This window comes from Peromyscus leucopus, chromosome 3 (assembly GCF_004664715.2).
Source record: "Peromyscus leucopus breed LL Stock chromosome 3, UCI_PerLeu_2.1, whole genome shotgun sequence".
Classification (NCBI taxonomy): Eukaryota; Metazoa; Chordata; class Mammalia; order Rodentia; family Cricetidae; genus Peromyscus; species Peromyscus leucopus.
In genome coordinates, this window is record NC_051065.1 from 61246349 (window position 1) to 61260743 (window position 14395).

The window sequence follows — 14395 nt, forward strand, 5'->3', positions numbered from 1 at the left end:
ATGGCAAGGCCCAGGTGCTTAGAAGCCATCCACAGCTTCCTGATGAGCAGGCCAGAGCTGGAGCTGCAGCCATCTGGCACACAGGCTTTAGACAATAACTCTGTGTTCCTCGTTGAGATGCTGCTGCCCAAGAAGGATGTCCTAGAGTTCCTGGATAAGGAACAAGATGTTCTGTACAAGAAGCCCATGTTGTCAGATTCACTGGTGCCCAGGAGTGCCCTAATGTCATTGAGTTGGCTGTAGGGCCCCTGCCATAGTCCTTCTGCATAAGAGAACTGTCCCCCAGGCCAGTGAAATAAGAATCTTGGGCACCCAGACCCATGTCCAAAGAAGAGTATGTCTCCCCTACCGCTGAATCAAGGAGGTCAGCATGAGCTTGCACTCATTCATCCTTGATACCACTAACTTCTCACTAGAGGACTACAATAGCCAGTCCCTGACCTTCACCCATGTGGCCCCTCATAGTGTGAAGTCTAGACATCGGGCCACCCAGTTTTTCTTGCAGCGCAATGTGAAAGACCACCTACTGCAGCCCACAGGGTTTGAGATCCTTATGGGTCATGGGAACACAGATGTCCAGGACTGGAGAGTGGAGCCACTCTGGTATAATGGCAAGTTCTACAACAGTCCAGAGGAACTGGCTCAGAAGTATGCAGATGGAGAAGCAGACATGGTGGTCCTTGAGGACCCACTGTCCAAGGGCACAGAGAAGGCATCAATATTTAACAAACTTAGTGGAAAATTCCCAAGCCACTTCAACAAGTCTGGCCCCCATGTGGAACAAGCCAATAGTCCCTGATACAGTCTAGAAGAAAACACTGTGCTCTACCAAGGCTGAAGCTGCTCCCTTTGGGAATGAGCATGTTGCCTCCAAGGTCAGTGTTCAAGAGGCTATGGCTGTGCATAGTGAAGACACACCTGCAGAGTAGCTGACCAAGACCACATACATGTGCGAGGGCCTGGGCAGTGTCACCCATGAGTCAGCTCCCCTGCAACAGACTGTCCAAAGACAGCCACCTTCCTAGAGTTCATCTACTACTATGACACTGGTAGCTTTGTCCATTATCCATAGTTCCTCTTCATCTTTGAGAAGGCCATTTTTGACACCAACTTCACAGGCAAATTCAACTCATATGAGGGACTGAATAGACACATGCTCATACTGCAAACAACTTCAGCAATCTACAATTTTTATTACATCTGGGACTTCATTTTGTACACTACTCGCATGATCAAAATACATACCTCCAGCTAAGTTCACACCACCCCATACACCAGTCTGTATAACCAGAACCACCTGTGAATTCCCCTGTGGTTTTTGAGAATTTCCTTCAGAACAATGAGAGTACTGAAGACCACCAGATACCAGGCCAGTCCCTCCCTTCCCTCCTCTGGCCTTGTCATGACCCTCTAACTTAACCTGTCCCTAGTCTTAGGAGTGTATCCAGTGTATGGAGGGCAAGTTCAGAGGTCATGAAAGATGAGCCAACCTCTTTCCAATGGGGCTGAGGTCATCTGGAGGAATTTGTAGACACATTCCTAGCAATGTCCCAGCCATAGCGTCCTCCACAGGACCATGGTCAGCACTTCCTTGCCCACTAAAACCTTTGTCTCTCTCACAGGATTTGGTGGCCTGGGTCACAGTGGGCTTCTTGCACAAGGCTCCTTCTGAGGTTGTCCCCAACATGGCCTCACCTGGAAACTTCATAAGCTTCTTGCTCCAGCCTTTCAATTTCTTCTATATCACTATATCATTTCTTCAAGGACACCCAGGATCAACAGACATACCAGACACTGGATCCTCAGGCACAAGGTCTACCTGATGCCTCCTCCTTTCAACCTCTATAGGACCTACAACCCTGCGTCGTGTCCAGTCCCGTCTGCTGTCTAATAGTCTGAGCCCCACAAGGACAGATAGTAAACTCTTAGCTTTCACCACACCTGCTACTTCCTAGAACTGTGGAAGACATGGGCCATGTACTAAGATGGGTGGCTTTGGGATGGATTCATGCTTTTCTAGTGTACCCCAAAAGACCTCCATGTCCAGGGCAAGGGAAGCCAAACAAGATAGTAAATTATTGTGTTAAATGAGTTGTTCCACTGTGAGGTATTCTGTTTGGATTCCTTTCATGGAAACTCTAGGTGAATTTCTCCACCTCACTGATGGTATACCTAAGGAAGCTGTATATGTGCAGCTACTTGTGTGTGCATGTATGCATGCATGCATGCATATGCACATGTGTGCGCGTGTATATGTTCATGTGTTTCCACTCCAGTCATATAATGGGTAGCTGGCCAAAAGTCACCCCTTCCTTTATCCTGTTTTTGCCAGTTGACCAACGGTGCTGTGCATGCAGTGGGGACTCAGTGATTCTTGCTGAGCGGGAGCAGAGGCAGCTGGGGGGCCCAAGGAATAGGACACTGAGGAGGCTTCAGGAAAGCCAGGAGAACAAAGGAACAAGAGGGTCACTCCAGGGCGTCCTGAGGGGACAGAGGACAGCACCACCAAGAGGTGGGTTGCAGGGAGTGGACATGTCTCTGAGCTGAAGCAGGAAGAGTCACTGACTGCTTAGTTCTCCCTTACCCTAGGGCTCCCTTGCCACTGTGTCCCTCCTCCTGTGACCCACTTACATCAGAGGAGAGGGTTCTAAACTGCCCTTCCTCATCTTCCTCCTCCTGGGCAAAGCAAAATGACATTTGGAGATAAGAGATTGCAAGGAGGGAGGTCAGCCATGAAGGACACGGAGACACAGGGAAAACACGCTCCCTTCTGTAGGACTTGGGCTATCTAGAATGAATGCAACAGATCAATGGTAGGCAGAGGTGGTTCTGCCACGGGGAAGGAGTGGGGGGAGAGTCAGGGAGAGCTTCACTAAGAACACTCCCCAACACTGTGATGGCAGGTACCTGTCAGTACACACCCATCTTAGTACATGGCCCATGTCTCTCCACAGTTCTAGGAAGTAGCAGGTGTGGTGGAAGCTAAGGGTTTACTATCTGTCCTTGTGGGGCTCAGACTATTAGCCAGCAGATGGGACTGGACACAATGCAGGGTTGTAGGTCCTATGGAGGTTGAAAGGAGGAGGCATCAGGTAGACCTTTGATCCCGTGTCTGGTATGTCTGTTGATCCTGGGTGTCCTTGAAGAAATGATATAGTGATATAGAAGAAATGCACAGCAAGATGAACTTTGGCACACATTATGGGTTTGAGGTGGCAATGATTGTGTCTCTATGGCTCAGCAGTTGTTACACATGGACCATACTGGTGGATGCTGATAGTGGGGAGGCTCGGGGAAAGCATCAGAGACACAGGGTAGCTCTCTATTCCTCCCTCCTCCTCAAGCAGCTATGATGCTAAAATTCCTCTAAAAACTGAAGTGTACGGACCCTGTGTGGGAGTCACGGGCCTGTTCTTTCCTGGGGAGCTTTAAGCAGTTCATGGTTAGTCCTTGGTGATGAAGCCACTGATAAATTACTCCTGTCAAGTAAATAGTGATCAAATGTGCTTGTGCAAGCAACCTCACTAACTCAGTGAGCGACAAGAAAAGACATGAAAGTAGGAAAGGGGATTGTTGGGAGAAGGAAGCCATTGAGTTTCCATAGGAGGGGAAAATGGATTGATGGTTAAAGTACATGTTATAGAGATGTGAAAATGTGAACAAACAAACAAATTTTTAAAAGAACAAGAAATCTGAGTTGGGTATGGTGCTGCATGCTTTAATCCCAACACTTGAGAAGCAAAGGCAGGCATATTTCTGTGAGTTCAATAGATCAATATAGATCTATTAACAGATATAGATCAATATAACAAATTCCAAACTAGTCAGGGCTACATAGTGAGCCCTATCTCAAACCAAAACGTGAAGTCTAGGTCTTCACAAAATCTAGCCCATCAGAACCCTGTCATGGAAAGAGAGAGGGCCTCACTGGGACCCAACCTACCTGAGAATAAGAGAAAGAGAAATTTTCTTCAGTGGTGTATCCTCCAGCAAGTTGCCCATAATCATATGTGCATACTCTCTCATGCTATTGTAAGCAACTGTAATAAAACTCATTGGGTCACCAGAACAAAAAGATATGAAGTAAAAGAGGCCAGTTATAAAGTAGACAGGGATGTGCAGCAGTTAGAGAGGAACAGGAATTTAAATATTTTATTTACTATTCATTAAGTATATATTTATTTGCTTTATTATATACTTTTGTGTATAAATTATATTATGTATATTTGTATAATATATTTACTTAAAAATAAATAAATATTTGTATATATTAAATGTGTTTAAATCAAATCTACTCCCCTCTAAGTCTTTGCTCCATATCACTAATTTTTCCTCTTTATGCACCCTTTGTTTTTAATATCTACTGGGTCCATGTAGTTATTAATTAGTTCTGCTCATATGTACATGAGTGTGAGATCATCTACTGGAGCATGCGTAGCCTCTCAGGGCCCGCATTCCTGAAGGAAACTGACGTTCCCTTCCCCAGCCCCCATCAGTTACCAACAGTTCCTCAGGCAGCGGTGGGACTTGGTCAGCTCTCCCCTGCTCATGCTAGGATTTGGACTGGCTTGATTTTGTGCATGTCTGTGTATGCAGTAACAGCAGACATGAGTTCATGTCCCATCATGTCTGCAAATACTGGTTCTCTGAAGACTTCTACTCCTTCAGCTCTTACAGTCTTTCTGCTCCCTCTTCTAAGATGGTTCAGGGGCCTGGTAGGGAGGAGATGTAACATAGATGTCCCTTTAGAGCTGAGCATTCCATGCTCTCTTAATCTCTAGATGTTGACAGGTGTGGGTCTACTTCTATCATCTACTTCAAAATGACGTTTCTCTGAGGAGGCATGAAAGATGCACTAATCTGTGGTATAAAGATATGAACTTAGGGGACTGTGTCTACTTAGCAGAACAGTAGTACTAGGTTTTTCACTAGGGCCTGTGACCTAGCCAGCCATGGGGATTTGACCCAGTTAACAGAATCAGGCATAGGATCCATCCTGAACAATATAGCAAATTTGAGACCAGCCAGGGTTATGTGAGAAAGTGACTTGAAAGAGAGAAAGAAAGGAAGGAAGGGAGGGAAGGAGGGAGGGGGGAGGGAGGGAGGGAGGGAGGGAGGGAGAGAGAGAGAGAGAGAGAGAGAGAGAGAGAGAGAGAGAGAGAGAGAAAGAAAGAAAGAAAGAAAGAAAGAAAGAAAGAAAGAAAGAAAGAAAGAAAGAAAGAAAGAGGAAAGAGGAAAGAGGAAAGAGGAAAGAGGAAAGAGGAAAGAGGAAAGAGGAAAGAAAAAAAGAAAAGAGCTTCTGGAGAATCACACATGAGATTGTCCTCTGACCTCTGCAGACACACATGTAAGTACAAATGCACCAGTGCATATATGCACTCACACATGCATACATGTACACAAAGAGAGAGAGAGAGAGAGAGAGAGAGAGAGAGAGAGAGAGAGAGAGAAACATACAACATAAAGGGGTGGAATACAGTTTTAAATAAAAGAACTTTATCCAGAGACAGACAGTAGACCCACAGTGCAGCTCATAGCACGCCCCCCCCCCCCGGGTCTGAGTTCACCCACGAGCCTCTTATCTCATCTACTCCTGTCAGACTGAGCCATGAAAGCACAAGGTAATGTGGGTTCCCTGCACCAGAGCAACAGAGAGAAGTCCTCAGGGTGGACCATGTCCATGAGGTCAAACAATCATAGTATCTCATAGGTAGGAGGCTAGGAGAGTGCAAAGGAACCCCAGACCACAGCCTTGACAGTGACACAAGGACAGAATGCCAAGGCTCCCAGCAGCGCAGCAGCTCACAGGTGATGGAGCAGGTGCAGCACACACCTTTCACTGCTACAGTCAGAGCTCACTCTCTACAGGCAAAATACCTAAGTGTCGAGGGGCAGTGAGTGGGACATGGACAGAGTTATGTCCAAAGTCGATGCAGAAAGTTCCTTGATTTTAGGTAGGATTTTAGCTAACTTTGAAAGGAGATAGGGTATAAATTTGGCAGAGAACTAAGTGAGAAAGCTTACCTGGAAGGAAGAAACCCCAGGAAAACAGGGCACCTTGTGATCACACAGGCTGTTCCTGAGACTTATGAGAGGTGCATAAAATACAAGACCTTTCCAAACAGAAAGCATCTTTGATGCCCAGTTCCTGTGGCCCACGTCCCTGGTGAGTACCTATACTTCCCTTTGCTGAATTCCTAGTCTCCAAGCCATTTTTAGGTGAAATCCACCCAGGTCCCCGCCCATGTGCCCCATGTTGGTGGAGAACACACAGCAACATGGAACTCTGAGCCCCTTTCTGTGCCTCTGTCTCAACAGGAGAGAGAGTTTTCTCCAGATTTCTGACAATCAAAGAAACTAAAGGCGGTTAACCTGTGTCAGCAAGGATCTCTCAGAATCCTCCATCCACCCTGAGGACCAAGCCATAGGCCAGGCCTCTCGACTTCACCAAACCTGCAGGAGGGAGCAGTACAGCCAGAGACCCAGAGGAGCCATTGAGAGGGATGGGGATGGCGTGATCAGAACGAGCCCTGTGGGGTCAAGGACAGGTGTGAGGTCACTTCCGTGTAGATGGGTATACAGGAAAGAGCTTCCTGCAGGGGCTCAGCAGCATCCAGATCAGGTTAGGATCTGGAAAAACCGGGGCTGGTAACAGTTAACAGCATGGACACAAGAGACAAAGGTTCCATGCTGTATGAACTCTGCACACAACTTGACAAGACAGCCCACCTCAACCACAAGCACAAGGAACAGCATGACAGCCAGCATGACGAGACATCCTTCACTCTGCAAACACACAGTAGATTCCTGGGGTTTGGGGGACCTCGTTGAACAGTAAAAACTCTGGCCATGCCTTCCCCCATGGAAAGAGAGGAAGATGTATCCTGACTTACTACTTGGGATGACCTGGGAGGGCTCAAAAAGCCTTGACTACCCCGCTATGAGAAGAGAGAAGGCTGAGCAGAGCAGAACTCTCCCTATCCTTGCTTCACAGCCTAGACCCAGCCCAGCCAGTCTGCAGGGCTCAGAACCTCCAATGCGCCGAGGTCCACACTATCATCAGGGTTCACTTTAAAGAGAAGCATGGCCAACATGCTGTGTGTTCCAGAAGGCCGGCGTGGTTCCACACATTTCCATTCCCTGTCAGCTTCTTTCTCTCCACAGCCTTAGGGGCATGCATGCTACTGCAACCTTTTCCATTTCACAGCTGAAGACAGTGGACGCCCAGAGAACTTAACAAAATGGGCAAGGTCACACAGTAGTTCTTAGTGTTGTGATTTCCCAGGACTTGATCCCAGGCAACTAGAGCCCAGAGCCTGCATGTTGAACATCCACACTGAATTTCAAAATGCATCCTGATAAAACTTGCCTTAGAAAGGGAGTTTTGCTGTCAGCACAATCTGGTGCCCTTCCAGGATAGAAGTACTTTGTAGCCAGTGAGGACCAAGACTCTGTTGCTGTGGCTCACCCTGTCCCTAGCTGATAAATGCAACCCCACAGAGATAACACTGAAAAACAGAGAAACACATGGGCATTGTCTAGATAAGAGAGAGTATAAGAGACTTGAAAATGGGGGTGGGGAAACAGCTACATGGCACAACGAGAAGCCTGGGCAGCACTGAGAACAGCTCTGGCTTCATCCGGATAAAGGGAAGGAATTCACGTAAGAACTGAGTGCTTTGTGTGGGAAACACCTAAGCGCTCTCTCCTCTGCTGTTTCAGAGCCATGAACCTGGTAGGAAGGAGCTTGGCTCTGGGCTGGATGACTACCATCTTGGTGGTACAGGTGTCCGTGGCAAGGCACTCCAGATGGGCCCTGAATGCCAAGACCCAGGCGTTATGGGACTTGAGTCCTCAAGAGCTGGAGTGTGTACACAACTTCCTGATGAACAGGAGAGAGCTGGAGCTGCAGTCATCCAAGGTACTGACGTTGGCCAAGAACTCTGTGTTTCTCATTGAGATGCTGAAGCCCAAGAAGTATGAGGTACTGGATTTCCTAGATAACGGAGCCATGCCACCTGTACGGGAAGCCCGTGTCCTCATCTACTTTGGTGCCCAGGAGTATCCCAATGTCACTGAGTATGCTGTGGGGCCAGTTGAGCAGCCCATGTACATGAGAAAACTGAGCCGCACGGGAGGCCAGGAGCTGTCATGGGCATCTAGACCCATGTCCAAAGTAGAGTCTGTCCTCCTCTTCCGTACTCTGAAGACAGCCACCGAGCCCTTACAAGAGTTTTTCTTTGATATCACTGGCTTCACACTACAAGACTGCAATGGCGGCTGTCTGACCTTCACCAGTGTTGCCCCTCGAGCTATGACCTTCAGAAAGCGCTTGAGCTGGTTTCTCTTGCAACGCTTGGTGAATGGCTACTTCCTGCAGCCCACGGGTCTGGAGCTCCTTGTGGATCACGGGAGCACAGATGCCCAGGACTGGAGAGTGGAGCAGCTCTGGTATAACGGCAAGTTCTACAACAGCCCAGAGGAACTGGCTCACAAGTATGCAGACGGAGAAGTGGACATAGTGGTCCTCGAGGACCCACTGCCCAAGATTTCACCACAGTATTCAACCTACAAGGCCAGTGCTGAATTCCCCATGCCTATCAGCAAGGGTGGTCCTCGAGTGTTCCAGCCCAGTGCTGAATCCCAAATACTCATCAGCAAGGGTGGTCCTTGAGTGCTCCAGTCCAGTGCTGAATCCCAAATACTCATCAGCAAGGGTGGTCCTCGAGTGCTCCAGTCCAGTGCTGAATCTCGCATACCCATCAGCAAGGGTGGTCCTCGAGTGTTCCAGCCCAGTGCTGAATCCCAAATACCCATCAGCAAGTGTGGTCCTCGAGTGTTCCAGCCCAGTGCTGAATCCCAAATACTCATCAGCAAGGGTGGTCCTCGAGTGCTCCAGTCCAGTGCTGAATCTCGCATACCCATCAGCAAGGGTGGTCCTCGAGTGTTCCAGTCCAGTTCTGAATTCCAAATACCCATCAGCAAGGGTGGTCCTCGAGTGCTCCAGCCCAGTTCTGAATTCCAAATACCCATCAGCAAGGGTGGTCCTCGAGTGCTCCAGCCCAGTGCTGAATTTCCCATGCCAATCAGCAAGGGTGGTCCTCGAGTGTTCCAGCCCAGTTCTGAATCCCAAATACCCATCAGCAAGGGTGGTCCTCGAGTGCTCCAGCCCAGTGCTGAATTCCCCATGCCAATCAGCAAGGGTGGACCTCCAGTGCTCCAGTCCAGTGCTAAATCCCAAATACCCATCAGCAAGGGTGGTCCTCGAGTGCTCCAGCCCAGTGCTGAATCTTGCATACCCATCAGCAAGGGTGGTCCTCGAGTGCTCCAGTCCAGTTCTGAATTCCAAATACCCATCAGCAAGGGTGGTCCTCGAGTGCTCCAGCCCAGTTCTGAATTCCAAATACCCATCAGCAAGGGTGGTCCTCGAGTGCTCCAGCCCAGTGCTGAATTTCCCATGCCAATCAGCAAGGGTGGTCCTCGAGTGTTCCAGCCCAGTTCTGAATCCCAAATACCCATCAGCAAGGGTGGTCCTCGAGTGCTCCAGCCCAGTGCTGAATTCCCCATGCCAATCAGCAAGGGTGGACCTCCAGTGCTCCAGTCCAGTGCTAAATCCCAAATACCCATCAGCAAGGGTGGTCCTCGAGTGCTCCAGCCCAGTGCTGAATCTTGCATACCCATCAGCAAGGGTGGTCCTCGAGTGCTCCAGTCCAGTTCTGAATTCCAAATACCCATCAGCAAGGGTGGTCCTCGAGTGCTCCAATCCAGTGCTAAATCCCAAATACCCATCAGCAAGGGTGGTCCTCTAGTGTTCCAGCCCGGTGCTGAATTCCAAATACCCATCAGCAAGGGTGGTCCTCGAGTGCTCCAGCCCAGTGCTGAATCCCAAATACCCATCAGCAAGGGTGGTCCTCGAGTGCTCCAGCCCAGTGCTGAATCTTGCATACCCATCAGCAAGGGTGGTCCTCGAGTGCTCCAGTCCAGTTCTGAATTCCAAATACCCATCAGCAAGGGTGGTCCTCGAGTGCTCCAATCCAGTGCTAAATCCCAAATACCCATCAGCAAGGGTGGTCCTCGAGTGCTCCAGCCCAGTGCTGAATCTCGCATACCCATCAGCAAGGGTGGTCCTCGAGTGCTCCAGCCCAGTGCTGAATCTCGCATACCCATCAGCAAGGGTGGCCCTCGAGTGCTCCAGCCCAGCGTTCCCCCGTATAGCCTAAAACACAACACTGTGATCTACGGGGACTGGAGCTTCTTCTTCAAGCTGCACTCTTCTTATGGGCTTCAGCTCTTTAATGTGTACTTCGGGGGTGAGCGGATCGCCTATGAGATTGGTGTACAAGAGGTTATGGCACTGTATAGAGGACAGGCAGCTGAAGGCAGGGAGACCAAGTACGTGGATGTGGGCTGGGGCCTAGGAGGTATCACTCACCAGTTGACTCCAGGCATTGACTGTCCCGACACAGCCACCTTCCTGGACGCCAGCCACTACTATGACAGTGACGGCCCTGTCCTCTATCAACGAGCCCTCTGTATCTTTGAAGTGCCCAAAGGAGTCCCCCTTAGGCGGCACTTCAACTCCAACTTCAGAAATAGCTTCAGTTCCCATGCCAGGCTGAATGGACCCATGCTGGTTCTGAGGACAGCATCGACAATCCACAATCATGATTACATCTGGGACTTCATATTCCACCCCAATGGCGTGATGGAGGGCAAGATGTATGCCAGTGATTATGTCCATGCCGCTTTCTACACCTCAGAAGGGCTGGTCCACAGCACTCACCTGCACAGCCACCTACTTGGAAACGTCCACTCCCACCTCGCACATTACCGAATTGACCTGGATGTGGCAGGTAGGACCTGAGACCAGACCCTCTCAGATACTAACTTCATATTTCCAGTAACTTCCTAACAAGAGACAGGGCTAAGACTCCCTGATTTAAAAAAAAAAAATCAGCCTTTTTTACACCACCACACATAAGGAAACATTGTTGTGCCCCTAAATGTGGGGTGTGCATTCCTCTTGTTGGGTCTCAGTGGAGTGGTGGACAGGGCTGGGGCAGAGGAGTGCCATGAAGGGTAAGAAATGCTACTTTCCAGTACTGAGAGATGACTACAGTGTCACCCGAGTGCTCAGTGTTTCTTGGATAAGTGATATCACTACAGAGGCATGGATAGCTGTGATACTTGACTTCAAATCCTATAACAGAACAATGTCCCCAACATGGCTACCAGCCCAGATGCTTAGATGCCACCCTCTTAGTCCTACCTGGCCCTCAGAGTATACCAACAGTCCTCATGTCTGAAGAAACACAGGCTACTATGTCTACAAGGTTAAGACCCCAGGAAGCAGACTGGAGCTCTACAAAACAGGCTATGGTCACCCTTCTGTCCCAGTTGCCGTGGCAGACCCAGGAGCTGTCCTCTAGCTTCTCCGTTATGAGGGCTTGGCCTCCCTTCTTCCTACAGTGCCTGCCCCAGTGCCTGCCCCCAGCCCCACTTCTTCCTAGGGGCTGCTGAGGCTATGGACTAGCAGGGAGAACATACCAAACAGGAGGACGTTTCTGTTCCAGCCCTTGATTCTCATCCTCCTCTCATGATCCAGGTACCAAGAACAGATTCCAGACACTGAGGACGAGAGTGGAAAGCATCACCAGTCCCTGGACCCAGAGAAGCCAGCAGGTCAAGCCCATACTTGACAAGACTCAGCACTTCTGGGAGCGCCAGGCCGCCTTCCACTTCAGACAGACTCTGCCCAAGTACCTGCTTTTTAGCAATGCTGGGAAAAGTGTGCTAGGTCACAGTCGGAGCTACCGCCTACAGGTCCCCTCTGTGCCTGAGCAAATGCTGGCCCCAGGCTGGCAGAGCTCACCAGCTTTCACATGGCCCAGGTGAGGCGACTCAGGCAAACTGGTGAGAAGGCCAGAGCTCCCTCAGGGACTGAGTGTGTGCTGGCCTCTGGGTCTGCCTCCTAATGCAGTGCAGGAGGGAGAGGGGAGCTCACAGGAATCCTAGCTGACAGCTGGAGATGGGCAGTCTCCCAGGGAGACGATCCCTTTTTCTGGGGCAGCAGCAGTTTCCCTATCCTTGGCCCTGAGGGTGTTTCCGTGGAGGGGATCAGAGGCGGCCCCATTTCTGGAGCCCCTCGGATTTCTCTCTGCCTGCAGGTACCAGCTGGCGGTGACCAAGTACCAGGAAGCCGAGCGATTCCACAGCAGCTTGTACAACCAGAACCACCACTGGGCTTACCCTATGGTCTTTGAGGACTTTGTTCACAACAATGAAAACATTAAAGATGAGGTACTGATCCAGTCCCCTTTGCCCACCTTGGGTCTTGTCACTAATCAGTAACTGGAGCTTTCCTTAGTCCCAGGATGGTGGCTGGTTGTGTGGAGGGCAAGTTCAGAGGTCAGGACAGATGGGCCCACATCTTTTAAATAGGCAGAGAAAATCTTGGCGAGTTTAAAGACATATCTAAAAACCACCCCAAACCCAAGGATCCTTGGGTAACCAGTATTTGGCACTGGCCTGCCCACTGAGACCCATGTTTCTGCCATAGGACTTGGTGGCCTGGGTGACTGTGGGCCTCTCACACAACCTCCAATCTGAGGATGGCCCCAACATGGCGACACAAGAGAACTCTGCAGGATTCTTGCTCCAGCCGTTTGATTTCTTCCAGGGCTTCCAGAGATATACAGGTACAAAAACAGCAGCCGCATCAGGTACCAGAGACTTGAAAATGTCTACTCCATGCCTCCACATTTCAGCTACAATGGGACACACGACCTTGTGTGAAGAGTCTTGTCTGGCCCCTGCCTAGTAGTTCCAGAGCCCCACAGAGGCCGACAACAAACCCCTTTCTATCATTGCTGCCTCTTAGAGGCAGGGGGAGGGTGTGGGCCACGTGCTCAGATGGGTCGCTATGGGCTCCATTCATGTCCCCACTGCACCCTAAAAGACCACCATGAGTCGGGCAAAGGAAGCCCAGAGAGATACTGGATATCTCTATTAAGTGAGTTTTCAATGTCTGAGGTTTTCTGATCCCTCTCAGGGAGGCTTTAGGGCAGTGGTTCTCAACCTTCCTAATGCTGTAACCCTTTAATACAGTTCCTCATGTTGTGGTGACCCCCCCCCAACCATAAATAATTTCCTTGCTACTTCATAACTATAATTTTGCTACTTTTGTAAGTTGTAATGTAAATATCTTATATGTGGGATATCCAATATGCGACCGTCCCAAAGGGGTCGCAGCCCACAGGTTGAGAACCACTGCTTTAGGGGAATTGTCCCAGCTCAATGATGGGCACGCAGAAGGGAGCCGCTACAGGGAAATCTAACAGGATTACCCACATCTCACCCTTTGGCCATTCTTCTAGCATCTCCGACTCATTACCAGTGTGTATGCTGATTCTCTGTGCGTTGGCTGTACAACAAAACCTTGGGGACAACTCACTTTCCATCTGTGCTGAAGAATAGTTCAATAAACTAGGGCACTGCCCTCTGCGGTGCTGGATGATTCAAAAAGCACATGAGTCTTACAGTCTGTGGACGACAAGAGAACCCTACAGGACACACCAAGTAACAAAGGAAAACAGAGAGAGACTAACATGGATAGTGTGATATACATAGATGTGTGTGTGTGTGTGTGTGTGTGTGTGTGTGTGTGTGTGTGTGTGTATGGAAGGAGACTAAAATCACTTTTCCAGGAATGAGAGGTAGATGACATACAGGTGCCCTTGAAGAGCTGAGCAGTGCAAGGAAACAGACTTTCCCTCCTGCCTCCATTAGGAACACAGCCGTAGAGACCTGCAGGGCTCGAGGTGGGGCAGAGGCTCCGCAGGTAGAATGCTCGCACTCAAGCATGAAGACCTGAGTCCAGATGTCCAGCACACATGGAAAGGCAGGCGCCATGGCCCATGCCTGTAGCCCAGCACTGATTTTAGGTGTGGCAAAGATGGGAGGATCTCTGGAGCTTGCTGGCCAGCCACTCTAGCAGAATACAGTGAACTTGGGTTCAGTGAGAAACCCTGCCTCCTCAAAAAGTAAAGTGGAGAATGAGTCAGACACATGATACTGACTGCTGTGCTCTGCTCCCAAGTGCATGCATCAAAGGACAGAATGCTGAGGCTCCCTGCAGACAGACAGAAGGACAGAATGCTGAGGCTCCCTGCAGACAGACAGAAGGACAGAATGCCGAGGCTCCCTGCAGACAGACACAAGGACAGAATGCCGAGGCTCCCTGCAGACAGACACAAGGACAGAATGCCGAGGCTCCCAGCAGCCCAGCAGCTCACAGGTGATGGGGGTGGAGGGTACACACACACCTTTCACTGCCACAGTCAGGAAATTTTGTTCTCTGCAAACTAAATACTTAAGTGCCGAGGGGCAGTGAGTG

The 14395-nt window shown here is 49.8% G+C and overlaps 1 protein-coding gene and 1 pseudogene across 1 annotated transcript; both read left to right on the plus strand.

Annotated features, from left to right (window-relative positions):
- LOC114700133 lies at positions 1 to 799 on the plus strand (annotated as a pseudogene).
- A 6927-nt stretch (positions 800 to 7726) lies between these two features.
- On the plus strand, positions 7727 to 13408 carry LOC114700050 (amiloride-sensitive amine oxidase [copper-containing]-like). The gene is made up of 7 exons (XM_028879466.1): positions 7727 to 8575; positions 9278 to 9592; positions 10121 to 10853; positions 11606 to 11891; positions 12168 to 12300; positions 12560 to 12698; positions 13377 to 13408. Exons 1-7 carry the CDS (start codon positions 7727 to 7729, stop codon positions 13406 to 13408), a joined length of 2487 nt encoding a protein of 828 aa, XP_028735299.1.
- The last annotated feature ends 987 nt before the right edge of the window (positions 13409 to 14395 follow it).

Excerpts from the sequence above, each read along its gene's own strand:
- LOC114700050 (XM_028879466.1), top strand. The coding sequence starts at position 7,727 with ATGAACCTGGTAGGAAGGAGCTTGGCTCTGGGCTGGATGACTACCATC. Across the intron at positions 9,593-10,120 it reads TCAGCAAGGGTGGACCTCCA|GGTGGTCCTCGAGTGCTCCA; the intron begins GTGCTCCAGTCC and ends CCCATCAGCAAG. Across the intron at positions 10,854-11,605 it reads AATTGACCTGGATGTGGCAG|GTACCAAGAACAGATTCCAG; the intron begins GTAGGACCTGAG and ends CTCATGATCCAG.